At 38.5% G+C, this 27170-nt stretch overlaps 2 protein-coding genes across 5 annotated transcripts in view; one reads left to right on the top strand and one right to left on the bottom strand.

The window, feature by feature from the left end:
* Positions 1-20990, bottom strand: part of LOC145647441 (matrix remodeling-associated protein 8-like) — a 31014-nt gene extending 10024 nt beyond the window's left edge. The window contains exon 1 of one of the 4 annotated variants that reach the window (XR_014116339.1): positions 20887-20990. Coding sequence is in view for 1 of the 4 variants with exons in the window: in XM_081695466.1 (XP_081551592.1) it covers positions 2166-2211 (46 nt within the window). In the remaining 3 variants the exon portion in view is untranslated. Of the gene's footprint in view, positions 1-2165; positions 2363-2649; positions 2879-4555; positions 4690-20886 lie in introns of those variants that run through there. The other 3 variants (XM_081695468.1, XM_081695467.1, XM_081695466.1) reach the window with 3 other exon arrangements.
* On the top strand, positions 7616-10073 carry LOC145660117 (alpha-1-antitrypsin homolog). Its single transcript, XM_081724081.1, has 4 exons — positions 7616-8336; positions 8433-8703; positions 8887-9034; positions 9551-10073. The coding sequence occupies exons 1-4, from the start codon at positions 7658-7660 to the stop codon at positions 9737-9739; spliced, it is 1287 nt and encodes a 428-aa protein (XP_081580207.1). The 5' UTR covers positions 7616-7657; the 3' UTR covers positions 9740-10073.
* Positions 20991-27170: the final 6180 nt, after the last annotated feature.

Raw genomic sequence — 27170 nt, 5'->3', positions numbered from 1 at the left:
TGTGGATCTGGCCATCCTGCAACAGCTGTGCATGTTTTGTGTGTGTGTGTGTGTGTGTGTGTGTGTGTGTGTGTGTGTGTGTGTGTGTGTGAGCCAGAGAGAGAGAGAGAGAGAGAGAGAAAGAGAGAGAGAGAGAAAGAAAGAAAGAAAGAAAGAGAGAGACAGTATTAGTTATGTATTGTTAAACTGATAAACAGTGCTCCAAGTTTGCTAGGAGGAAGATGTGCTTGCTGGGAAACTGTACTGTTTTTGTGATATTACAGTTTTTTGCAAGACACAAAAACAAGGACATGTGACAATAATTGAAACCACTAACTCATGTAGCCCAGCTCCTGACCTGTTATACTAAACCAAAAGCACCTTCTCTGATTTACACTCATTTTGTATTTCTAAAACACATTTTTTTTCAATACGCTAAACACAATTCTCTATATTGGACACATCATTTCTTATAGAAAACCCTCAAATGCAAATGATGCATCCATTTATCAATTAACCAAACCCAGTACTCATAGGTGAAGACAATTATGACTAATTTGTACATGGAGCACTACACTATTTGTAGAGCCTGAGCACTATAAAGAGGCCACAGGGTCAATGTCTTGGTTGGATATCAATGGAGGCCAATATTGGAAAGAGAGGATGAGGACGAGGAAGAGCAACCATCACAGATGAGCTTTGGGCCACTTTGGTTGACCATATGGTTAAGCATGTGCTGTGTTTCAGGAAAGCTGAGCAGGGGTCCAGCCTAATCTGAGTCACTACACTGTACGAAGTGTCAGGAAGTACTATAGTAAGTGTCCCTGAGCAACATGGGGGTAAACCATATAAACAGGCTAAAACAAACAAACAAACACTGTCTTCACATTGGGATACAGCTGTCTGGCTAGCAGTCAAACAAGTCAGTACTACTCTATATTACCATGGAGACCAGAGGAGGGGCAGACCTCCTGATTGAAATGGATTTATTCAGTACCAGTCCAGCTCTTTAACCCGCAGGGAGTGAGCTCTGCCCCTCCTCTGGTCTCCATGGTAATATAGAGTAGTACTGTCTTGTTTGACTGCTAGCTCAATAAGGGATATGATGGGCATGTCAAAATTCATGAGATCAGAATCCTCTGTAGTCTCTCCCCCAAACCCACCCACACTCGGGAAAACACACAGAAGCACCAAACACATACATCATACACCACACGTAAAGGACTGTACCACATATACAATCAACTACAATGAGGTGTGACCTCTGTCACAGGCAGCTGGATACAGAAGTGGGTAGTGGACAAGAGCTGCATCATACACAGAATGAACAAGTGAGGAATAAATAACACAAACAGAAATAAACAAGTGAGCACATTTCACATACCACACCATAATAAAAAACGTTTTTTATAAATGTACAGATTTATAGAGCAAAATTATCCTTGTAAGAGTCACAATACTCTTGTACTTTTCTTATTTCTCAATTTTGTCAGTCTTACTAAAGTCCCTACAATTCCTACCTTATGCTGGTCTTAAGTAACTAATCAGCAATTAGCATGTAATTAGCACCGGTTCCTCTCTACCGGACCGAACCACAGCGCAGATTTCAGTGCCACTTAACGGAACAAGTCGGCGAAGAATCAAATTTACTTTATTCTCCCTTAACTCGGGTGGACAAGACATGTTTGGAGTCCATATTTCGCTCCTTTAAAACAAAACGCTGCTAATATTGCTAACAAACACCGGAAGCCAACAGCAACGATAGCTAATAGGATTTGTAAATAAGTCAGATATCGAGCTACATGTCCTCAAACCTCATGCAGGTCGCTTCCCGGTGACGTGTTTCTTCACTTGTCTAGTTCACAGTGAGTTATACGACACACCGACTAGTCTGGGAGACATTTATTAACACTTGGATGCGGTTTGACCGGCTTGAGAGAAGTTTGTGGGTATCTATTTACGAAGACTATATTTGAGTTTCTGTTGACCTCCAGTGTTTGTTAGCATTTAACAGCTTTTGTTCTAAAATAAAGAGGCAAAATTTGGGCTTCAAACATTTCTTGGTCGATAGACCGAATCTGGGGTAAGTGGTGAGCTGCTGCTCTCTGCTGCTCCCAGATATAAATACCTTTGTGCAAATGAATGTATGAGGATGACAACACCTGTAGAGAGAAGGTAACACTCACCATCAGCAGCGTGGAGCACAAGGAGCAGATAAACACACACCTGCATTCTTACTGAGTTACACACACACTACACACAGCTACAGCAGGACTGCTGATACACACCGTACACACTCTTCAATACGGTCTACTGAATGACTTCACAAGAACACTTATAGTGGAGAGGAAGTGTATTCAGATGAAACTGACAAACTAACCACAACACACACACCAAATATAGAAATGCGGTAGGTTTTGTAAGTTGTCATGTGGTACGTCCTCTTTCTTCCTTATCAGTCAGTGATCTATCAGATATTCTCACATTGTCAGTGAGGACGGTCTCATTCTTAGTTAAGTGGCTCCGTCCTTTGTCATAGAGACACGATGTAGAAGCTCAGGGGGTGAGACCCAACATAACCTCCCTCAGTGCTGTTTGGTCAGTTCATTTCACTACGACACCCAAAGTACTTCAAAGGCTTATTAATGAAAACAGTGTAACGCTTCTTACCTGGAGTGAGAAACAGGTGCTACGGGGTAACCGCGATGCGTGGAGTTAACATGGAGTGACACACACACTGGTGTGGGCAATCTGAAAGACTTTTATTCTCTCCTGGACCACTTCAAGCCATCATTGTACTTATACGTAAAGGAAACAGTACAAAGCACCGTACAGCGTTACCAAAGAAAAAGGAGTGTTGAGAAGACGAACAGAAAGGTGACGGTTCTCCCCTCACACACACACACACACTCTCTCAGTTACTCAATCTACATAACCATAAAGCTCCCTCTTAAAGGCGCAGTACAACTGTATCTGTTACAACAGCATGTGGAATTACAGCAGCCACAGTACTGGCTACCTGAGACTTTCAAATTGTTTGAACAGATATTTAAAGGAGCATTTAATTTCAGAGCATTAATTTTTTACTCACAGTGCATAAAACATAAAACAGGGTGTATTTTAATTGCACATGTTCAGCTTGTGTGATTCATTTTCAAATTTGATGTGGAATTTGTTTGCAGGAATAACGTGTTTGTTGGTCAAAAACTGGTCTTCACTTTGTAAGAATGTCACTCCACCACTAGAGATGTGAACTCTACTCACACCACAAATGTACTGTTGCTTTCAGCTTCTGCATATCAAAAGCCTTTTCTTCGTCCATGCAATAATGCACAGGCTAAAGGTATGGATTATGTATGTCAATAAAAAACATCAATTTTATAGAAGGAAAATTGGACTTTTAAAAAATCATTTATCAGTCTTAATAAGACATTTGTAATTTTATAATCCCAGTGTTGCCATATGATTTACGTAAAATTGTAGCATGGGTCCACCTAGTGGTAAAACGTTAATTGCAGTTTTTACTGGATTGTAACTTAATTGGTGGTTTGAATTTTTTTTTTTACATGTAAACTCATAAGAACTCAGTTGATTATCCCACATTTTGACTCTATTCTCTTAATTATGAGTGAATACAGTGCCTATTCCTACAAAGGCATAATGATCTATTGCACTAATGTAAATTGCACTGTACTGTTACCGCCGCCAAGATTTATATATGTTCAGGGAAACCACAAAGGTGTAGCGGAACTAAAGAAATTATGTGTGACCATGGGCTCACTCAGAGGCCTCAATCTCCTTACAGTTACTCTGTAACAAAAAGTCCCTTGTGCACAAAGGTATTATTAAGTAAAGCAAAGCACTTCTGAGAGAGTTCTGAAGTCCTAGACAGCCTGCATGCTGCCCATGGTGCTTAAATTATAGTTAGTTTCAGCACCAAAGACAGCCTTTTTTTGTTGTTGAGGTTGCTGTTCAGTTTCCAGTTTTGTATGAAGGATTTACTAAAGATGCGTGCTAAACATATATTCAGTGCTAACATTTATCTCCAGTTGTCTCTCTCAACATCTCAACAAGCTAAATTCAGTGTTACACAATCAACACAACTCAGAGTTCTTATTCTATATGTTACATTCTACATAAAATTCATATCCTGAGTTATCATTATTTTGATTCATATTGCTAAAAAGGACACTCTGGGAGTAACATTAGCTAATGTTACCTTAAACAAAAATCAAGAGAATGCCAGATTGATCCTTCCCTAGAAAACTGTTGAAGCTAAAATTGTCCTGGGGAAATGTTCCTGTGGGTTGTGGCTGTGAATTATAAAAAACGACAAACAGTTCACAGTGTGAACCTTCATGATGGAAAAAAAAATTCCTACTTAGTGTCATCAAGGAATGTTTTACAATGTAAGTAGATTTTCCAACAGTTAACTAAATGGTGAAGTGTGTGACAGGAAGTTAATGTTTATAATCTCTCTTACATTATCCTAGGGGGAAATATAAACATGCTGTGACACTGTGTGTGTGCTTCAATTAAGTAGTATTAAGATACACCTCAAATCCACCATATGTACCTCATCTCCATCAGGTGGACCTCCAACAGGCAGACCTCATCTTCACCAGGTACACCATAACTCCACCAGGCAGAATTTAACTCCAACAGGTAGGCATCAGCTCCACCAGGCAGTCCTCAGCTCCACTGGGAGGTCCTCGATATTGATGAGCAAGACACTGCAGCAGCTGTTTTCACCACAGTTAATACTGTGTTCCACTGAATAAATGATTATTTGATAATTATTACAGTCTGTAATATTTAAATTAGAGTCACATGTAACATTAGCATTCCTGCTCAAATTCTTAATCAATCATTTCATACATGTATCACTGAGTCCTGTGGAACTGGAAAATGTACAAAACAGACATGGCAAGGAGACAAATGTAATGGCACAAGCTTCCAGTTTGTTTGCTCTTCATGCATGCTGGCTGACCATGAAGGACGGTCCACAATAGTCGGTGCCAACTCTCAGACCAAATCAGGTTTCACAAAACAGGTTATTGAACTTGTCCTGAACTTGTGCCAAACCAAAGTCAAAAAAAAAAAAAATCTCACAAGCTTAGGTCTGCTTGCCTGATCTTTTTAAGATAGCAGAAAAAGTACAAATACTCTTTAGCTAATTTTGGGATCAACTGAACAGTGGACACAACATTTGAACATTTGACTCTTTGTATGTAGGTTAGCTAAGAACATGATCATAAGAAATCTCAGTAATACTGGCATGTCAGGCACTGAAGAGACAAGCCTCCTATCCTTATCAATATAATTATGTACTAAATAAAACATATAAGGGGTTTAATTACATGTGAGTTGGAACTGAAATGAAAATGAAACTTCACTGCGTGTACAATGCTGTTCTCAATTTTAAAATTAAATCCACAATAGTTCAAGTTCAAGTTCGGTTTATTCGTCACATACATAGTCATACACAGTATAACGTGCAGTGAAATGGTGGAGAGTGCTCTGTCCAAACTGAGGAAAAGAACAGGGGTGCATAGAGAGAAATATATATATGCAGATAAAAATATATATTCTATGTATGTACAAAAATATATTAACAATGTATGTACAATATATGTATATTATGATTATATACACAATGTACAATGTATATGGTTGGGTATATATGTACACAATCTACAGAATGTACAGATCCATTTTATATAGTAACATATCTACAGTTGTGTAACAGGGTAATTGAGTATAAATCTATATATACAGATGTACAGATATACAGTCATGTTACATGGTGGTGGTGGTCCCCACAGTTTATCAGTTTCCCTCATTCAGGGCCCGAATGGCCTGTGGGAAGAAGCTCCTCTTCAGCCTCTCTGTCTTGGACTTCAGGGAGCGGAAGCGCCTCCCTGACCTCAACAGAGTGAAGAGTCTATTGTTGGGATGGGTGGGGTCCTTCACAATTTTCCTGGCCTTGGTCTGGCACCGCTTGTAGTAGATGGTCTGCAGGTCAGGAAGTTCCGTGTGAGTGATGCGCTCTGCTGAACGCACTACCCTTTGGAGTGCTTGTCTGTCCTGCTTGGTGCTATATATTTTAACATCCCTGGATCTAGACTGCTCTGGTTGAGGAGGCAGTAAAGCATAATGGGTTGGCATGTGTTTAGTCATATTTTGAAAGCCAGAGCTATATTCTGGGCTTGATGTGAGGAGATGCAAATCTCCCAGTGAAAAAAAATAAATACATGCGGACAACCAATCCCTTGTAAAACATATCTCCCTTTACACCCCATCTGGATTAATATTAATGTGATGTCATTTAAGATGTCTTACTATTTTCACTCTAACCTTCTGTATGTTTTACACGCTAAGTTACGTTGGGCGTATCAGGAATTCCTCGTGTCAAACGAGGTGGATCCGTAAAGTCTCGATCTTTCTCTTTACATTGGTGACTCAGTGGAGGGCTTGGTGCATGATGCATCTGCCTTGCATGATTCTAGAAATGCAGCAAGATCTATGCTCTTTATTCAAGAAGAAAAACAATAACCAGCATTAACCAGTGAAAGATGTTTGGAGTTAATAAAACAGAAAATCTGATCCTATAATCAGGGGAATGTCCTAATATAGAATCTAAAGTTTTTTTTCCCCACTTTTAAAGGCAAACATAAAATGTTTCACAATCTGCTCCACCGTCATGATGAGAAATGCTAAGCTAATTTAGTCAGATATTATTGCTAGCAGTGTGGCTAACTCTGTGCATTTAAACCACATAAAGGCTCAGAGATGGAGCTTGCAGATGACCCTGATGGTAAATGATGACAGCAGAGCTAATGATACAAGCTTAAATTGAAATATGAGGTAAATAAATAAAATAAAAATCCATACACCTGAGACTGAAATGTGCTGTGTGGCTAAATGTGCACTTTCAAAAAGCTTCCAAAACTGGCTGCGATGCCGAGGAATCGTTCAAGCTGTGTGAAGGTTCTCAGAGAGGTCAGTGGTACCGAGAATACAAAGAGCTCTGAAAGTACTGAGTACATGTTAGCTAATATGAAAAAAGACTGCCATCCTGTATAGCTGATAAAAAGAACTGCACTTATGTACAAAGATCAGTTAGTGTATTCGAAGACCGCAGCAGCCGAGTTTGGAATGAGACTACACAGCCTCACAGGAATCAATACCAGAGCTAACGATGCCAGCGTACAGGGTTTTGGCATCAGTAATGTTAACTAAAGGATAAATGCTGTGCAATGTTCCTGCTCTATTTGAAACAGCCCCTCAGTGGTTAATGTTTAAAGGACTGACCTCAGATTACACCAAACAGACTATAAAATGTATGAACTCAATCCCAATAGTTTACTGCTGACAGGACGTGGATGGTAAGTAAATGTACTGTAAGATGACTGATATTCTGGAGATACAAGTAATTTTTTCCTCAGATCTTGTTTGAACTAAATGACAAACACTTCAACAGCGATCTATTACATCTTTAAAAATCTAAAAACAGAATGAAAGACTAGACTCAGAAGTAGTCTCCATGCAGGCTATCACGTATATACCTCTCTTATGAAAATCCATGTGTTGACTATTTTCTAATGTAACAGTTGTGTTTAAATGAACCTGCGTGTGATACATTTCAAATCTGTGCAGTGCTTCTGCAGGTGCTAAAATGTGGGGAAAGGTCCAGTGCTGTTTGATTGTTGTCCTCATACTGTCAGTGGACTGGACTGTAGGCATCAAGGACCAGGATCATGATCAAGACCATTCAGCAGATCACCATCAACATCTCCATCATGGCAAGGATGCAGCCCACCCCCATCACGATGGAGAAGACAAACCCTGCCACAAACTCTCACCCCACAATGCAGACTTTGCCTTCTCCCTCTACAAGAAGCTGGCCAGCCATCCTGACACCCAGGGCAAGAATATCTTTTTCTCTCCTCTAAGTATCTCCATGGCTCTATCCATGCTGGCCCTGGGGGCCAAGAGCAATACCCACTCACAAATCTTCAGCACTCTGGACTACAGTGCTCTCACAGCTGATCAGGTTAATGAAGGCTATGAGCACCTTCTTCACATGCTGGACCACAGCCAGGATGCCCTAGTGTTGGAGATAGGAGGAGCTGCAGCTGTACAAAAAGGCTTCAAGCCTGAAGACAAGTTTCTGAAAGACATCCAGCACTTCTACAAAGGTGAAGCCTTCAGTGTGGACTTTTCCACACCTGAAGTCGCTGTGCAAGAGATCAACAAGTTAATTGCTAAAAAGACCAAGGACATGATCACTGATATGGTCAAGAGTCTGGATGCTGCCACTGTGATGATGCTCATCAACTATATGTATTTCAAAGGTAAGAGTAGACAAGTAGAACCCACTAGAGATTAAAATAATTTTTCATGTATTTCACCTGATCTGCAGTAACCAGTCTTGGATTTCATTCTCTCAGGTAAATGGGAAGAGGCTTTTAAAGTGGAGGACACCAGCAAAGGTGACTTTCATGTGGATGAGAACACCACAGTGTCTGTGGATATGATGAACAGAAATGGTGAATATGACTTCTACTATGACCAGGGCAACTTTACGTCCGTTATCATGCTGCCATATAATGGAAACGCCTCCATGATGATCATCCTGCCTGACCAGGGAAAAATGGAGGAGTTGGAGAAACACATCAGCAAGGATCACCTCAAGTACTGGAAGGACAAAGTCCACAAAACGTAATGTATCATAAAATGCTTTTAAAAATAGAATTTCACTTAAACATGTTAAGTACTACCACAAAGTAGAACCTTTACTCCCTGACAAGGTCACCAATGGCAAAAAAGTATTAAATAAATATTTTTGCTTATGCTATTTCATGTAAGAGTGTGTTTTCCTGACTGATCATCTCTGTTCTCCAGCACTTTGGACTTGTATATGCCCAAGTTCTCAGTGTCTGCTTCCTCCTGTCTTGGGGACACACTGAAGGAGATGGGAATGATTGATGCATTCTCAGACAGCGCAGACTTCTCTGGAATCAGTAAAGTGGCCAAATTGGCAGTTTCCAAGGTATGTGGTAAACCCTTTAAGAGATTTGCTGTCATGTCTAGAGTGTCACATTATAAGTTTGGGAAATATTGTTTAAAACCTTCTCAATAGATGTCTGGGGGGTCTTTGGGGCAAAAAAATCAATGGCTTTCTGATGTCTGTTTGTTTTGGAAAGAACACTGATGTGATCATTTTCTTCCGTTATGGGATATTTGGTGGGATCTTGGCAGAGACTGCCCATCTTAAATATCCAGTAGAATTTAGACTGCACTCTCAGTTTCAAATAAAAAAGTGAATTTTTAGGTTTGCCTCTCTTGATATGATACGATATGAAGTTACACTTATACAGCGCCTTTCTCAGTACCCAAAGACGCTTTACACTGCACAATGATTTTACATTCAGTCAACACACTGGTGAGATGCCGCAGCCCAATTGCATCTGTTGTCCATTAAGGACTGTTCAGAAGCTAATGCATCTACTGCTTACATACATTAAAGTGTCATTCAATGACTGCCCAGATTGGTCCTTCCCCACAGGTCCTGCACAAGGCCGTCCTCAGCGTGGATGAGCAGGGCACTCAGGCTGCAGCTGCCACTACTGTTGAAATCATTCTCACGTCATTGCCTTTCAAAACAGAAGTCAGCAGACCGTTCCTAGTCTTCATTGTGGAGAAGAACATCAGGAGTATCCTCTTCATGGGAAAGATAACCAACCCCACTGTGTAGTCGTAGACGTCTCCCACACAGTCTAGTCAGTAGTATGATGAGAGTGCTACTGAATTCTCTCTCATATCAATTAGCAACAAATATAGTCACGTCTCTGTATTATCTAGAAGAAATTAAAGGCTAAAGGTTGTGCTAATTTAGTCAGCAATAGACATACAGAAGGGACTTTGTTTAGCTATAAACAAACTAAAAATGAAATGCTGCTTTCAGAGTTCGACCAGTTCACTTACACCAGATATGAGAAAAGAAACAGACTGCTGGATTATTTCTGACGGCACAGTGAACACAGATGTACACAAACTCATCTGAATGGTAATAAACGTTTTGAGTGAGATTTGAATGGGTCTTCATTTGTTTTGGCAAACCAATCATTGCAGTCTCTAACACAAATCAGGGGCAATTATGACATTAGGGATGTTGCTGATTTTTGTCAGTTTCATACACATATTACGTAAGTCATGTGGAACTATATAATTCTAAAACAGACATGGCAATGTGACAAATGTACATTAACCTCCAAACTCTCTGACTGACCGGAGACTGAGTTTTGGAGTTGTTTCAGATCAAATCAAATCAATATTTATATAACGCTTTTTACAGTAGATGATATCAAAAAGCAGCTTTACAAATGTCCAAGTACAAGCCCCCAGTGAGCAAACCAAGGGTGACAGTGGCAAGGAAAAACTTCCTAGAGCATGAACAACCGAGACTCAAAGGGAGGAGGGGGACATCCTCTTCTGGCCAACAATGGTCGCCACAATAATAACAATGTAAAGAGAAAAATACATTTTTAAAAAAATTTAAAAAAAAGCAATTAATGTCTAGTCCAACTTTAGAGGTCCTAGTCTTGTCCTGAGGTGTGTATTCCCGGTGTGTTGTCTTGTATGTCCACTCATTTTAATGATCTGATCACAGCAGTTGGTGCAATATCCAGGCCCATCTGAGTCTGTTAGGGTCCAAATTAGATGTATTGCCTCTGGGTTGGTGTCAAATAAAGTAATAAGAATCTGAGTTACAAAGGGTAGTGATTGAACTCTTCCCCCTTGCTTCTGCATCCATTTTGTCATTGATTCACAAGGGATTCTGAGAAACTTCTCCTAACGCTCCATTTGGAGTGTGACACTGAAAACCCTCTGATTGGAACGTAACAAGAATCACAGTAACACTGCTTCTAAGCCAGTAAGTGGAGGGGCCATATTTGTAAAAATATGTATGTAATTGTCGTTTGTCCATTTGAGCAACTGAGTCAGACATCAGACTTCAAAATGTTTTACTCCATATAAGAATGTACAATATATGGTAGCTAGGTCTGACAATGAGGATTTTAGAGGTGATCTCGTTTCTTTAAAGCTGGTGCTTTCTAAAGTAAGAATTTTAGTTAATTTTTCAAGTATATTTGATTTTGTATGATTTAATGTCTGCACTGGACCTGAAAACACACTTGTCCTGTAACAGATTTCTAAACCTTATTACATATCTCTATGATTAGGTAAAAGATAGGCATATTTAAAACTATGCATATTAAAAGTAATATGTTTTTAAACCATTATATGCTTAGATTTAGAGCTTAGTAGTGGGTGTAGTGGGTGAAATCTTCCCCCTCGCTTCTGCATCCATTCTGTCAATGATTCACAAGGGATTCTGAGAAATTTCTCTTAACGCTCAATTTGGAGTGAGACTCTGAAAACCCTCTGTTTAGAGGGACATGAAGCCATAACACTTCACCCTAGCCCTCTATCAGATACACTACCCCTGCTCACAAGCACTGCATATGGAGGGGCAGGGCTAAGTGGTAGGGTCAAGGGGTGAAATGTGATTGGGACATAGTGAAGGTGTATGAGGCACAGGAACATGAGAAATAATGATGTTGCTGGGGGCCACAATGACTGGATTTAGAACCTCTGTGCTAGCTGAGCTGTTCTTAAAAAGAAACAAATGGTCTGAGCGAGCTGTTAGTCGTGGTTTTGGTCTTTGTGGTTTTAAGGCTCATAGCAAAGCCAGAGTCTAATCATAACTGATCACTCGGGCTCTGTTTAACTGGCTTGTCAAATATCTTCCAAATCTGTAGTAAAGAGTAGAAGACAATTACATGTTATTGCTTTAGTATGTCTTTGTCTCCATGTGCTTTTGTATGTTTTAGTTTGTAGCTCCTCCTCTGCTCTGCCCCTTGACATGTGTCTCATGTGAGTTTTGTCTCTTACCCCTCCCACTAATTGTTCCCAGATATTCCCTGTTTGTCTCCTGCTGTATAAATACCCTAATGCTAATGTCTGCAGTCATGGTCAGTGTATGACCCTACTTTCATGTAAATACTTGTGTCATGAAATAACTCAGCTCAGTGAATACATCAAATATAACATCCAGGCTCCACTTTTACAGCAGTGTTCTTAATCTATTAGTGGTGTGAGAAAAATATGGTTTGTGGACTAAATTGTGGTAGAAAAGTATTTGATATGTGTATGGCATCTTAATGTGAATATGTGCAGTTTTTAAAGTCAATAAACATTTTGGTCAAAAAACACCTTATGAACACCCCAGAAGAAGGAGGAGACTGTTCTGGTCTGAGAGCTCAGGATGTCTGACGTCTCCTGTGGTTTTATTTCTCAGAGTTCCAACCAGTGGGCAGCGGATACCAGATCAGAATCTAAAGCCCATTTTAGACCAGAAGTGACAACGGTGCTGCTTCGACACCTCTGCAGCTGAGCTGTGGTCACACACTCACAAGCTCAGTTTCCTTCTAGTCTATTTCTTGCCTTATGCCATGACAGGCTTATCAGTGTTTTCTAGTTAGAAATAGTACAAAATACTACATTTATTCTGTAATGTGTAGTTTAATAATCAAAACAGCACAACTCTGACTGCTGGGTCTATTCTAATGTGAAATTGGGATAAAGGACTAAAACTAGGACTAGGCTCCAGTGTGTTCTCAATGGCAGGTCCAGTTTGAATTTAATTTAGTACAAAACAGGTTTAGTATGAGTAGGACTGGTATGGTTACTGATAATTTGCATAATATTGTGTACTGTGAGGAGAGATGTCAGTACTTCACTGAGAAAAGGGACTGCTCATATACTACCAAACCATGTCTATGTTCAAAGGCTGATTAATAGAATTTATCAAAGTTCAAACTGTGAGTTCTTATTGTGAGTAAGGCAGGTTTTTGTTGTTTGTTTTTGACTCATTCAGTAAATACAGAACTTCATATTACTCACAAAAAATCTTAAAAAACTTTGCTGCATAAGCAATGTGATGTGGAAACTGAAAAACCAAATAAAAAGCAGGTCCTCTCACTATCTAGAAATTCTTGAATGTGTGTGTGTTTGCATGCTTATAGTCTCTGGAGACATAAAGCAAACAGCATTCTGTAGTGACAGTGCATAATAGTTCAATGTATATTTACCAATAAAACAAATTTGATACAATGAATAAAATATTAAGTACACAGGACATCATAAGACAGTGCAAACATAAAATATATCAACCCCTGAAAAAGTAATACAAAAATGTGTATGAGCGCAAGCTTTGAGGTGATTAACTCTATAAACTGAATTTTAAAACTATAAACTTAGAAAGAGGAGTTTGAGAATAAGAGTGAGGGGATAATATGTCTGTTTGTTTCTCTCCTCTACATCAGACTCCACCCCCTTTGCTTTATAATGAGCATGTGTGTTTCCTATATGGTTTCACAGATGCAGCATCCTGGTCAGTGTGGGGTTGTGGGATACATCACAAAGGAAGAAACAACCAGAGTCCTCACAGGCCAAAGGACATGATGGCACTGTGTGTGGGTTTGTATATCTCCGTAAAGCTGGTGATGTGAACTTGAAAAGAAACATAAGCGCTCTGGTCAAGTTCATTTGTTCCCAGTTCCTCTCTGCTGGGTGGACATTAGGGTCTGGAGTACTGAAGTAATGATGTGAGAGTTCTGGAGTCAGTGTGTGTCCACAGTGGTAGTGGAGATCTGGTTGTAGAGTTGTCAGTGTGTGCTGGGAGGTCAGTGGTGTTTCCATAGAGACAAGGATGCTCAGTTTGTGTTTTCTCTTTACTGTACTTCCTCTCACTAAAGGTGAGTGACATGAAACTGTACATATATGTGATAATCTAAAAATGTTATTAAAGTGAGTTGAATCATTCAAGATTTATTTGGCCAAATTAGAATCATAACCTGGCTGGTCTTAGAATGAAAAAGATGATTAAAAGGTCCAGAATGCAAACAGACTATATCTTTGCATGAAGTAAAGTTTATTAATCAAAAATAAATCAAAAAGTCAAAAGATGTTATTTCAGAAAATGAAAAGACAGGTTGGGGAAAATGAAGGGAAAAAAGAAATACAAAATAAATTGCTAAAAAGAGCTGGGAAAAGTTAAAGAGTAGGGCTAATTTTGTTGGAGCGCTTGGCACAGGACAAGGTGCTTTTTATAGCCTGCCATGCTTGTCTGAAGAAGATGCGTACTCTCTTCAACTTCTTGCATTCTGAGCCTTTATATTTGAAATAAAAGTAGAATTTTTAAACTGGTGTCCATGGAGTGGATGTATGTAAACTCTGATTATTGATGTGGTGCTTTGATGCTACTCACCAGCTGGGGTGTTCTCCACTTTGACTGCCTCTGTAATAGATTCTGCTACTCCACCCAGATCCTCTCTTACATCTACAGATGTTTGTTTGTTTTTTTCCCAACAATCAATAAAAATGAAATTACATAATAAAGTATAGGCACATATTTAAAGTGAACAAACATCATGTCCTACTGCGTGTTCTTAATGGAAAGCTAGATTTATGCAAGAAAGTACATCTGCACCTTCTACATGGGCACTGTGGTCTAAATAGCAAATCTCTTCCGTTGACTCTGTGATCATACAGTGTTCAGCAGTTCTGCTCCAGATGGTATGAACCTCCTTACAGTCCTCCTGTTTCTTGGGTGAGAAGTGATAAATAATCAGTGATGAATTGTAAAGGAAATGAATCATCCATTGACCCCACCTGGGCAGTGGAAACTCCACTAATGGACAGCATATTTTGGACTACCATCTGTACAAGTCAGGAAAGTGTGAAGGCTAAATAAATAAAACTGTGGATACAGTCTATATAAATCATTAAAATTATAGTATAAAATGATCTAGACACTTACACTTTCTCCCAGAGTGGCCGAGTAATGCTGCTTAAACCCAGCAATGGTAGCAGGGTCTTTATGACTCTTGTATCTTCTGGTAATGATATTAGTAATGAAGTTGTCCCCTTGGCATCTAGAAAGGACAGAAGAAAGCTCTATTGTATTGAACGATAATAAAGCCATTTTATTTCTTTTAAAAAGTGAACAGTTTGTATGTGTTTTTTGACAACTAAAAAAAAAAATTCAAATTAAAGATTTATTCCTAAGAAGTAATTGAATTTGAACTGAAAATTAGGCTTTGATTACATCACAATTTTCTATAAAACAAGACTTATTTTACATGCATTTGTGCACAGGATTACTTTTGTAGCCTAGTTTCATAACTCTGTGGAAAGGAGAAATCAAAGCCTATAGATTGTATTGTTTTATATAGTTATATAACAGAACAAATGGCCAACCTTAGCTCAATTTCTTCTACAAATGTTAAAAATGTGAATCAAAGTTTGCCTGTTGTCCGACAGTGCATAATGGCCACACTCGTGGTCTTACAGAGGCTTTTCTAAAACAAGCGCAGAAGTCACTTTCCCTTGTCTCAGTCAACGCATTTCATCTAATGGAGTTCAGTTACGCGAATATTTTCAGCTACTTCCCCTTTTATCCATCAACGTTTCCTTTTAGTTAGTTCATTCTTTACTCACTTATGCCGCATTTTAAAATATTTGTGCGGTCCGTTAAATTAAACAGCTGTGAGGGCCCGAGTGCCGCAGGTCCCACAAACTCGCTTGACGTAGACAGACGTTTATTAGACGAACACGAATAACGAACACAGTGGCGCTCACACGAAACAGGCAAGATGAACATGAGCAACGTTGAACACAGCTTACAAACATAAAGTGCACCACGTACGTGAACATTAGCGAACACAGACCGACAGGGACGCACACACCAACCGGGGTTTAAACACACACAGACATTAGGAGAATAACCCGGTGCAGGTGTGTGTGACTACATAGTCGTGGTTTCACACAAGACCATGAACTCCCACTGCAGGCGGCGGGCCGTACCACGTGACTAGTGGGGCGGGGAGCTCACTATCAGCCCACTAATTAGTTCTCTATCATTAAAATTTATGTTCTCATTTTAAATTCGCATATTGGCTACTTGTTTATAATACGATTCCGTTATCAAATATTTAGTATCTACCTTTGTAGATAAAATTAAATTCTACGTACGTTTCGTTTTCGTTCCTCAGTACCTCTTATGCGTGAAGAATTGTTTGTAGTCTCTGTTGATGTTTTGTCTAAAATGATCGTCATCGGCAAATCCACTCAATAAACTGATCTGGGGTCAGAAATAGAATGACACACATTATGACATAATGGAGCGCTAAATTCTGTTCAGTGGCTGTTTAGAACAATGGCAGAAGTGCAGCTGAAATGACATTATAGTCTCATATTATAAATCACATTTTAAAATCATTTCTTTCTCTTTACGCTATCATTTTGTTACCAGGCTCAGATTAAAAAATCTAAATAAATAAAGTAAATATAACCTATACATGTAAACTATATATTAATTAATTAGTAATCATTCCACATAGGTACAATTCACTCGCTCTGTATTCGTTATAATCCAAAGTCATTTGAACACTCATTAAGGATCAAAATGCAACCTAAACAACAAGAACAACAATAATATATTCTTAAGAAATTATACAATTTTAACTGAAAATTAGGCTAATTGATCACAATACAATGTTCAACAAAACAAGGCTTATCTTTACTTGGGTGTTTCAGTACCAAGGCTACGCAGTTATGCAAACACTTTCTTGCATAATATATGCTTATATTATGAAATTGAGCAACTAGACAAACAGAATTAAATGCTCCGTTCATTACTGATTCAAATGGTTTATTATTTTTAAAAAATATATTTTTTAAAAGTGCAGGATGGTAGCCCCAAAATAACCTGCACATGGTTTTACAGGGGCTATTCCAACATGTGCTTTATCACACAACGTTTTGATCACATCTTCACAAAGGTTAATTACTGCTGAAAAGAAATAAGGTTAGCATACATTTTTTTATTTTCTTATAGCCTATAAAGAACACCCAACCAAACAACCTAGCTACAAAGAGACAAGGATAAAAATGTCATTACATGTATTATATAGGCATACAGATTTGAAATTAATGTGGTAAATGCAGACATACATAGACAAACATAATTAAATGTCCATTCATTACCGCTTCAAATGGTTTATTATTTTTTAAAAGTGCAGGATTGTAGCCCCAAAATATATCCTATATGAAGTGACCTGCATTAAGAAATTAATTGTTGATGTCACTAACTAGGTCCGGGGATTAGGCTGGCCACTCCGTAACTTTAATTTTGTTGGTCTGGCACCAAGATGCTGCTCGCTTACTGGTGTGTTTGGGGTCATTCTCTTGTTGAAACATCCATTTCAAGGGCATTTCCTCTTCAGCATAAGGCAACATGACCTCTTCAAGTATTTTGATATATGCAAACTGATCCATGATCCCTGGTATGCGATAAATAGGCCCGACACCATAATAAGAGAAACATCCCCATATCATGATGCGTGCACCACCATGCTTCACTGTCTTCAGAGTGTACTGTGGCTTGAATTCAGTGTTTGGGGGTCATCTGACAAACTGTCTGTGGCTCTTGGATCTAAAAAAAACAATCTTACTTTCATCAGTCCACAAAACGTTTCTTCATTTCTCTTTAGGCTAGTCCATGTGTTCTTTGGCAAATTGTAACCTCTTCAGCACATGTCTTTTTTTTAACAATGGGACTTTGTGGGGGCTTCTTGCTGATAGATTAGCTTCACACAGGCATCTTCTAATTGTCACAGTACTTACAGGTAACTTCAGACTGTCTTTGATCACCCTGGAGCTGATCATTGGCTGAATCTTTGACATTCTGGCTATTCTTCAATCCAATGGTAGTCTTCCGTTTTCTTCCACATCTCTCTGGTTTTGTTTTCTATTTTAAAGCATTGGGGATCATTTTAGCTGAGCAGCTTATCATTTTCTGCACTTCTTTATACGTTTTCCCCTCTCCAATAAAAGTTTTAATCAAAGTACACAGTTCTTCTGAACAATGTCTGGAACAACCCATTTTTCTCAGATTTTCAGAGAGAAATGCATGTACAACATGTGTTGGCTTCATCTTTAAATAAAGGCCACCTGATTGACATCTGTTTTTTCACAGAAGGAACAACCTCACTAATTGAACTCCACACTGTTATTATTTTGAACACGCCCGTTTCAATTAATTATTCAATTACACAAACTCAGGAGCATGCATATCATGAATGTTGGGTCTGATGGTTTTCTATGACTCTTATATACCATGCAGTAATATAATTTATACTAAAAACAGTGATTGATCTGATTAGTCATGTTGGACTGCTATTATTTTGAACACAACTGTGTATATATATATATATATATATAATACCAAGTGTTGCTTGTTGACATTTATTTTGAATTTGTCTTATTTTCTGTTAAGTTGCCGTGTACTCATTTATAGTTTTATTAAAACTCCTCAGGAACTGCAGTGTCTCATTTATAGCTTTACAATGTAATATAACTGAATTTTAATTGAACCTAAATAAAAATTAATTGAACAGTTGTTCATCTATACAGTGCAGGCTATACAACTCTAGGTAGGAGGCTAGGCAGGACGCATGAACAAGCCGACAAAAGTTACGTTTATTAACACCAGACAACGTAGCACATAGGCTAATACATGGTCAATCACCGACAACATCCACTACTAAACAGGAAAGTTATATACAAGAGCAGGTGTGAAACATGGGGATGGCATGGCCATATGAATGAACACACACGCACACACACACACACACACACACACATGTCTGGGAGGAGGGGCCGTACTGTGAAAATTTACACATCATTTTTTATTTCATTAAAGCCAAAAGCACTACTACTAAATAAATTACATGCAAAAAAGCTAATAATTCACAGAAGTATTCAAATTACCTTTCAGCAGATTAACCCCTAATGAGGCATTTACAGTGATGAAACAAATAAAATACTTGCTATTTACTGACTACCATACATGTTTTTGTATGTTTGTTTTTTGTCCATTTGCTTGATTGCATTTGTGTGTGTGTGTGTGTGTGTGTGTGTGTGTGTGTGTGTGTGCTTAACTTGAATTTAATTTGATGCTGGCATATTCTGTATAATCTGCATTATCCATTGGAGTGGACGCTGGTTTGGTTTTCTGACTGTGTACTACAGTGGAGTAAGTGACATCATCCTGTAGGAATAACACATTAACAATTGTTACATAACAAACATGTTTACAAAACACACATTCAGTATGATACACACCTGTTCTTTTGCTGTTTTGCATTTCAATTCTGGATTTACAGTTGCATATAGGACACTCGAATCTTCCTGTAGAAACACAAAAATGGAAAATTAGCAAACTTGTGTAAACACTAAAACACACTTTCACAAAAATACTGTATATAGGAGTCTATACATGCACACAAATGCACAAGTCAAATGCACCAAATACTTTTATGCACCTGTGACCATCATGCAAAAGGCAACAACAATATCCTATATATGGTCTGAAATCACTGGTACATGTCCAGAACATGTCTCCGTTTTCATATGAATGAAGTGATAAGAGCTGTGCTCCATAAGGACACAGGTGAAGTGAAACACAGGTAGAATTTAGTGGTAAATAATCCTTGTCCAAAGAAGGACAATATAACCAGCCTTAATACCTACAGGTCATAAGCTTTAACATCAGTAGTCATGAAATGCTTCAAGAAGTTGGGTCTATCTTACCTCTTACTTAAGTCTATCTTACTTAGACTTCAGCTCGGCTTTCAACACAATTGAGAGTGGAACCCTGTGTCTGTTCAGGGCATTTTCATCTACCTGTCAGATAGAAAGTAGCTTGTGTGCCTGGAACCTTATCTGTCAGAGCCCCTATCCATCAGCACTGGGGTTCCTCAAGGCTGGACACTCTCAGTCCTCCTCTTCTCCTGCTACACCAACAAGTGCATTTCCAGCTATCATCAAGCAAATGACCCTAACAGGACTCGTTAGCAACACTGACGGGACTGCTAGTGGAGTCAAGTGGCTCGTCTGGCTTTGTGGTGCACTGAAAACAACTTGGAGGTCAACATGCAAAAAGCAGTAGAGATGGAAGATTCATTTCTGAAATAAGACAACTGTCCATCTCCCTTTGTAACTCAGTACAATAAGTGATGTGGAGTCTGAGCTTTCTACACACCACCATCTCCACTGATTTCAAACTGGAGATCACAACAGCCATCATCAAAAACGTTCATCAGTGTATCAGGAGCTGCTTTGTATCAGAAACTCACCATGGACCCCACACAACTAGGGAACCCCACACACTATCTGTATAAAACCCCCTGCTCAGGTATTTGTTACTGCTTCAACAAAACTTGAATTTCAGAACCTGTGTTTTCCCAAAGATGGTTTTCCTTTAAAAAAACATGAAAATAGTGCTGTATATGATATATGTGATCCCTTATTTGAACTGTATTGTACTAATTGTATTATATCATCTGAACCCCCAGGATTCACATACAAAGTAGCACTCACTTGAACAGGTGAACAAAGCACAGCAGAACAATCCTGTAAAAACACACACACACACAGCATGGAAGATTTGACCTTGAAGGACATGTGCCAGTAATGATGTGGAGGTTGTTTTTCTTATGTTACAGTGGTGTGTGTGTGTGTATGTGTACCTTTGTATCTCCAGCACAAGACCCCCACGAGACCCAGCAGCAGGAGGAGGACAGCTCCCACAGCAGTAGTCATGAGGATATATAATAGATCACCAGCAGGGTTTTGGACATCTGAAGGCAAACGTTATACAAATGTTATGTGTATTTGTGTGCGTGTTAGTGTTTATGTTTTTACACAGCATGCATTTTAATTGCTTTTTAAGATATTAGGAGACCATGTTGATATGCAGTAAATGCATGTTACCGTCAGTCAGAGTCTTTGCACTGTCAGTAGTGGAAGCGTCAGCTGGAGCCTTTGCACTTGTTTTGCCATCAAATCTTGATGTAAATTCTGTTGTTGAGATTCCTGGAGAGGGAGATGTGTTTGTTAGCATAAGATAGTGTACTGCTTTAGTACTACTTGTGTTTGCAAGTTTGGCTACAGTACTGACCCATTATAAATGTGTATAGGAACATTCAGGGTGGTTTACATTCGTGACACTAGTAGACATGTGATTGTACCTGAGGGGGGGCAGGTGAACAAGCTCATCAGCGCATGTTTAAAAGTTTATTTAAAAACTAATTTTTATAATGAAGTGTTGACTTTCCAAGTAATGGTGTTATATTATAGAGTTAGCACTAATGCATTGGAATTATCCCTCTTGAGCGTTGTGATACGGCCACAAAACAAATCAAATTATGTCAAAATAAAATTCCCAATGAAGTATTAGAAGTATTTAAAATATATATTTTAAATTTGTTTTGTATGTTGACCAAAAAGCTGTCAATGTGGGTGTATAGCCTGTAATTAGACTTCTGTGGTTGGGAAATATAGTTTTGCACTGTCACTTTATTGACTGTCATAGTAAGGGCACATGAAGAAAAATGCCATTTTCAGGTAAAACATGTCTTTGGACAATTGGGAATACATCTAATTTTGGATGAGATGAGTCAAAAACAGATCACTTCTGTCATTTTGGATAAAGCCTTTAGTCAAACTACAAATATACATTTCATATTTACCCTGGACTTGTTTTAGCTGTCCTTTTGCAAACAAACACCTACCAAGTATCACGTCGACCGAACTCCAAGCACACTACAACACCCAACATGCCATTTGTCGCAAGGTCAAGGACTCATCCAATCATACACATTCATTCAGATCCTCATCACCAGAATATTGACAGCACCTGTTTTCTACTTCCCACCTGTATATAAACCTCATTAGACCTCACCAGAATTCTGCGATATTGCCACTAGTTTCGACTGTGCATACCGAGAGTTATTTCCTTGATTGCTTTCCCGTGTTTCGATTGTGTTTTTTGTTCTCCAGACTACTGATTTTTTCCTACCCCTTTTGTATAGTTTGATTGGTTTGTTATTGCTCTTTGGTTGTTGGACTCGGACAGTTTACCTGTATGATTTGGATTACCCCTGCCTTGGCTTTCCTTGTTTTGACCCTGGCCTGTTCATCCATCAAAAGTTGAAACAAAATAAATCTCTCTCTACATCCGCGAGCATCTGGCCTTACCTGTCCCATCACACCAAGCCACATCAGTGAGAAAACACTACCCAAGTGACCTGTAGCATTCATACTATGTCCAGTATATCAGCCTTTGATGGTCTAAGAGTGCTCTTTAGGTGTAACAGGTGCTACAGGTATAATGTAACACTAGTTTGCTAAAGTTCAGTTTATTTATGAGATTATCAATGCACTAAGAATATGGATCTAAGTTACTTACCTTTAAAAGTGAGTTTGATGTATAGTTGTTCATATTCCTTATGTATACAATCGTAATCTCCCTCATCTTCAACTGTCAGGTGTAATATGAGTAGGGAGAGATTTCCTGGAGCGTGAGCAGTACCTAGCTGAACTCTGTTTCTGTACTGTTCACTCTCACTGGAGATCACATCCCATGTTCTTCTTTTTGGGTGGTATTTCTTCCAGGTGAAACTCTCAGGTTTGGCAAGCAAGTCTATGCAGCTGCAGGGTAGCAGTACTGAGTCTCCTGTGTGTGCAGTGATGTGTTTTGTCTCCCTGTTGTGTTCCAATACGCAACCTGTAGAAACACACCTTACTGTCAGACTCCTCCACATTTGCTTGTTAGATTAATAAATATTTACTTTAAATATGATATGATTTTTAGCATTGTTCTAATGACATTCACTATCCTTATAACAATGATAGTTATAACTGAGCAATTTGGTTGCTCCATTTATGTAACAATTTGAGCTTTGTTTGTTAATGCAGTTCACTTCATATAGGATACTGTAAGGGTTGGCACCAGGCCAAGGCCCCTCCGGCCACCAGAGGGAGGCCTCAAGTCAACCACACCACTAATCAGGTTTAACACCCAACAGCTGGGTTAGACCTAATAAAAGCCCCATGACCCAGTCATTCAGAGCTGGTTGTTTGCTAAATATTTGAGCCAAGCTCCTAGCTGGTAACTTCCTGCTACACCTCACTTCTTATCTGTGAGGGTGTTTGTGTTTTTACACCTTCCCTCTCGAGTCTGTCTCTCTCCCAAGGCTTCCCTTAGCCATTCAAGTTGTTCCCTGTTTTCTGGTCTTGTTTGGGAAATTTTAGTTTGGTTTTCCTCAGTGCATCGGGGTTGCCATTTCTTCCCGTTACGTCCTTTGTTCTCCCTTTTTCCATGCTCGGCATGGTGTTTAGTTTTTTTCCTTTTGTTTTACCTGATCCAAGATCTAACTGTTTTGGACAGGGGCTATCCCTTGTTAGAGGGTGGTTGCTCACCCAATAGGCTATTGGTGTCATCAGTTAGATGACCTGGGTTCAAGCCTGCCTTATATATATATGTTCTTGAACTGTTTTACAGATAATCTTTCCTACAAAGGGCCATACTGATAGATACTTTGTTTCCCAGCATTCATACGTGACTCTACACTGGATCCTACTTTTCAAAGCCCTATTAATATGATCAGTTAATTATTCATGTTGTATTTATGACCTGATTATATATAATCTTGCATTCAGAATGTGATTGTGTTTATTTTTGATGAGGTGTGATGTTTGGTTGTTAGATTGTAGATTGTGTTGTGGTGTTTTTTCATGGTGCTTTTATTACCCAGTTTGATTTATTTATTTTTTTAACTACCCTTCAGGAATTTCTGCTCAAGCTTACTGTGGCCTGCACAGTGTTGTATTCCCAAAGCTTGAGGAGCTGAAGACAGAGCTGGTAGCTGTGAAAGAAACACACCACCTAATGGTGGCAGGTTATGGTGAAACTGATGAAGACACTGAAGAGCCATATGAGGATGTCACCACAGATGCTTCAACATATGATGAATTCTAGACTCCATCCTGTCCACTGCATTTACCACATTAATTTCAAATCTGTATGCCTATATAATACATGTAATGACGTTTTTATCCTTGTCTCTTTGTAGCTAGGTTGTTTGGTTGGGTGTTCTTTATAGGCTATAAGAAAATAAAAAAATGTATGCTAACCTTATTTCTTTTCAGCAGTAATTAACCTTTGTGAAGATGTGATCAAAACATTGTGTGATAAAGCACATGCTGGAATAGCCCCTGTAAAACCATGTGCAGGTTATTTTGGGGCTACCATCCTGCACTTTTAAAAAATATATTTTTTAAAAATAATAAACCATTTGAATCAGTAATGAACGGAGCATTTAATTCTGTTTGTCTAGTTGCTCAATTTCATAATATAAGCATATATTATGCAAGAAAGTGTTTGTAACTGCGTAGCCTTAGTACTGAAACACCAGAGTAAAGATAAGCCGTTTTGTTGAACATTGTATTGTGATTAATAAGCCTAATTTTCAGTTAAAATTGTATAATTTCTTAAGAATTTATTATTATAGTTGTTGTTTAGGTTGCATTTTGATCCTTAATGAGTGTTCAAATGACTTTGGATTATAACGAATACAGAGTGAGTGAACTGTACCTATGTGGAATGATTACTAATTAATTAATATTAATATAATTAATTAAATTAGTTTACATGTATAGGTTATATTTACTTTATTTATTTAGATTTTTTAATCTGAACCTGATAACAAAATGATGGCATAAAGAGGGGGAAATGATTTTAAAATGTGATAGTGTGATTTCTGATATGAGACTATAATGTCATTTCAGCTGCACTTTTTTCATTGTTCTAAACAACCACTGAACAGAATTTAGCGCTCGATTATGTCAGAATTTGTGTCATTCTATTTCTGACCCCAGATCAGTTTACTGAGTGGATTTGCCGATGACGATCATTTTAGACAAAACATCAACAGAGACTACAAACAATTCTTCACGCATAAGAGGTACTGAGAAACGAAAACAAAACGTAAGTAGAATTTAGTTTTATCTACAAAGGCAGATACTAAATATTTGATAACGGAATCGTATTATAAACAAGTAGCCAATATGCGAATTTAAAAAGAGAACACACATTTTAATGATAGAGAACTTTTGACTGAACGGAGAACTAATTAGTGGGCTGATAGTGAGCTCCCCGCCCCACTAGTCACGTGGTACGGCCCGCCGCCTGCAGTGGGAGTTCATGGTCTTGTGTGAAACCACGACTATGTAGTCACACACACCTGCAGCGGGTTATTCTCCTAATGTCTGTGTGTGTTTATCCCCCTGTCGGTCTGTGTTCTCGCTAATGTTCACGTACGTGGTGCATTTTATGGTTTGTAAGCTGTGTTCAATGTTGCTCATGTTCATCTTGCCTGTTTCGTGTGAGCGCCACTGTGTTCGTTATTCGTGTTCGTCTAATAAACGTCTGTCTACGTCAAGGGAGTTTGTGGGACCTGCGGCACTCGGAACGTCTCAGCTGTTTAATTTAACGGACCGCACAAATATTTTAAAATGCGGCATAAGTGAGTAGAGAATGAACTAACTAAAAGGAGACGTTGATGAATAAAAGGGGAAGTAGCTGAAAATATTCGCGTAACTGAACTCCATTAGATGAAATGCGTTGACTGAGACAAGGGAAAATGACTTCTGCGCTTGTTTTAGAAAAGCCTCTGTAAGACCACGAGTGTGGCCATTATGCACTGTCGGACAACAGGCAAACTTTGTTTCACATGTATTAACATTTGTAGAAGAAATTGAGCTACGGGTGGCCATTTGTTCTGTTATATAACTATATAAAACAATAAAATCTATAAGCTTTGATTTCTCATTTCCATAGAGTTATGAAACTAGGCTACAAAAGTAATCCTGTGCACAAATGCATGTAAAATAAGCCTTGTTTTATAGAAAATTGTGTTGTAATCAAAGCCTAATTTTCAGTTCAAATTCAATTACTTCTTAGGAATAAATCTTTAATTTTAATTAATTTTTTTTTTAGTTGTCAAAAAACACATACAAACTGTTCACTTTTTAAAAGAAATAAAATGGCTTTATTATCGTTCAATACAATAGAGCTTTCTTCTGTCCTTTCTAGATGCCAAGGGACAACTTCATTACTAATATCATTACCAGAAGACACAAGAGTCATAGAGACCCTGCTACCATTGCTGGGTTTAAGCAGCATTACTCGGCCAAACTGGGAGAAAGTGTAAGTGTCTACATCATTTTATACTATAATTTTAATGATTTATATAGACTGCATCCACAGTTTTATTTATTTAGCCTTCACACTTTCCTGACTTATACAGATGGTAGTCCAAAATATGCTGTCCATTAGTGGAGTTTCCACTGCCCAGGGGTGGTCAATGGATGATTCATTTCCTTTACAATTCATCACTGATTATTTCTCATTTCTCACCCAAGAAACAGGAGGACTGTAAGGAGGTTCATACCATCCAGAGCAGAACTGCTGAACACTTTATGATCACAGAGTCAACGGAAGAGATTTGCTCTTTGGACCACAGCGCCCATGTAGAAGGTGCAGATGTACTTTCTTGCATAAATCTAGCTTTTCATTAAGAACACACAGTAGGACATGATGTTTGTTCACTTTAAATATGTGCCTGTACTTTATTATGTAATTGCATTTGTATTGATTTTTGGGAAAAATAAATTGTAGATGTAAGAGAGGATCTGGGTGGAGTAGCGGAATCTATTACAGAGGCAGTCAAAGTGGAGAACACCCCAGCTGGTGAGTAGCATCAAAGCACCACATCAATAATCAGAGTTTACATACATCCACTCCATGGACACCAGTTTAAAAATTCTACTTTTATTTCAAATATAAAGGCTCAGAATGCAAGAGGTTGAAGAGAGTACGCATCTTCTTCAGACGAGGATGGCAGGCTATAAAAAGCACCTTGTCCTGTGCCAAGCGCTCCAACAAAATTAGCCCTACTCTTTAACTTTTCCCAGCTCTTTTTACCAATTTATTTTGTATTTCTTTTTTCCCTTCATTTTCCCCAACCTGTCTTTTCATTTTCTGAAATAACATCTTTTGACTTTTTGATTTATTTTTGATTAATAAACTTTACTTCATGCAAAGATTTTGTCTGTTTGCATTCTGGACCTTTTAATCATATTTTTCATTCTAAGACCAACCAGGTTATAATTCTAATTCAGCCAAATAAATCTTGAATGATTCAACTCACTTT

Source organism: Electrophorus electricus, chromosome 2 (assembly GCF_041902795.1).
Source record: "Electrophorus electricus isolate QZ-2024a chromosome 2, ASM4190279v1, whole genome shotgun sequence".
NCBI lineage: Eukaryota > Metazoa > Chordata > Actinopteri > Gymnotiformes > Gymnotidae > Electrophorus > Electrophorus electricus.
The sequence above is the reverse complement of the archived record's forward strand: the minus strand, read 5'-3'. Positions and strand labels throughout refer to the sequence as shown.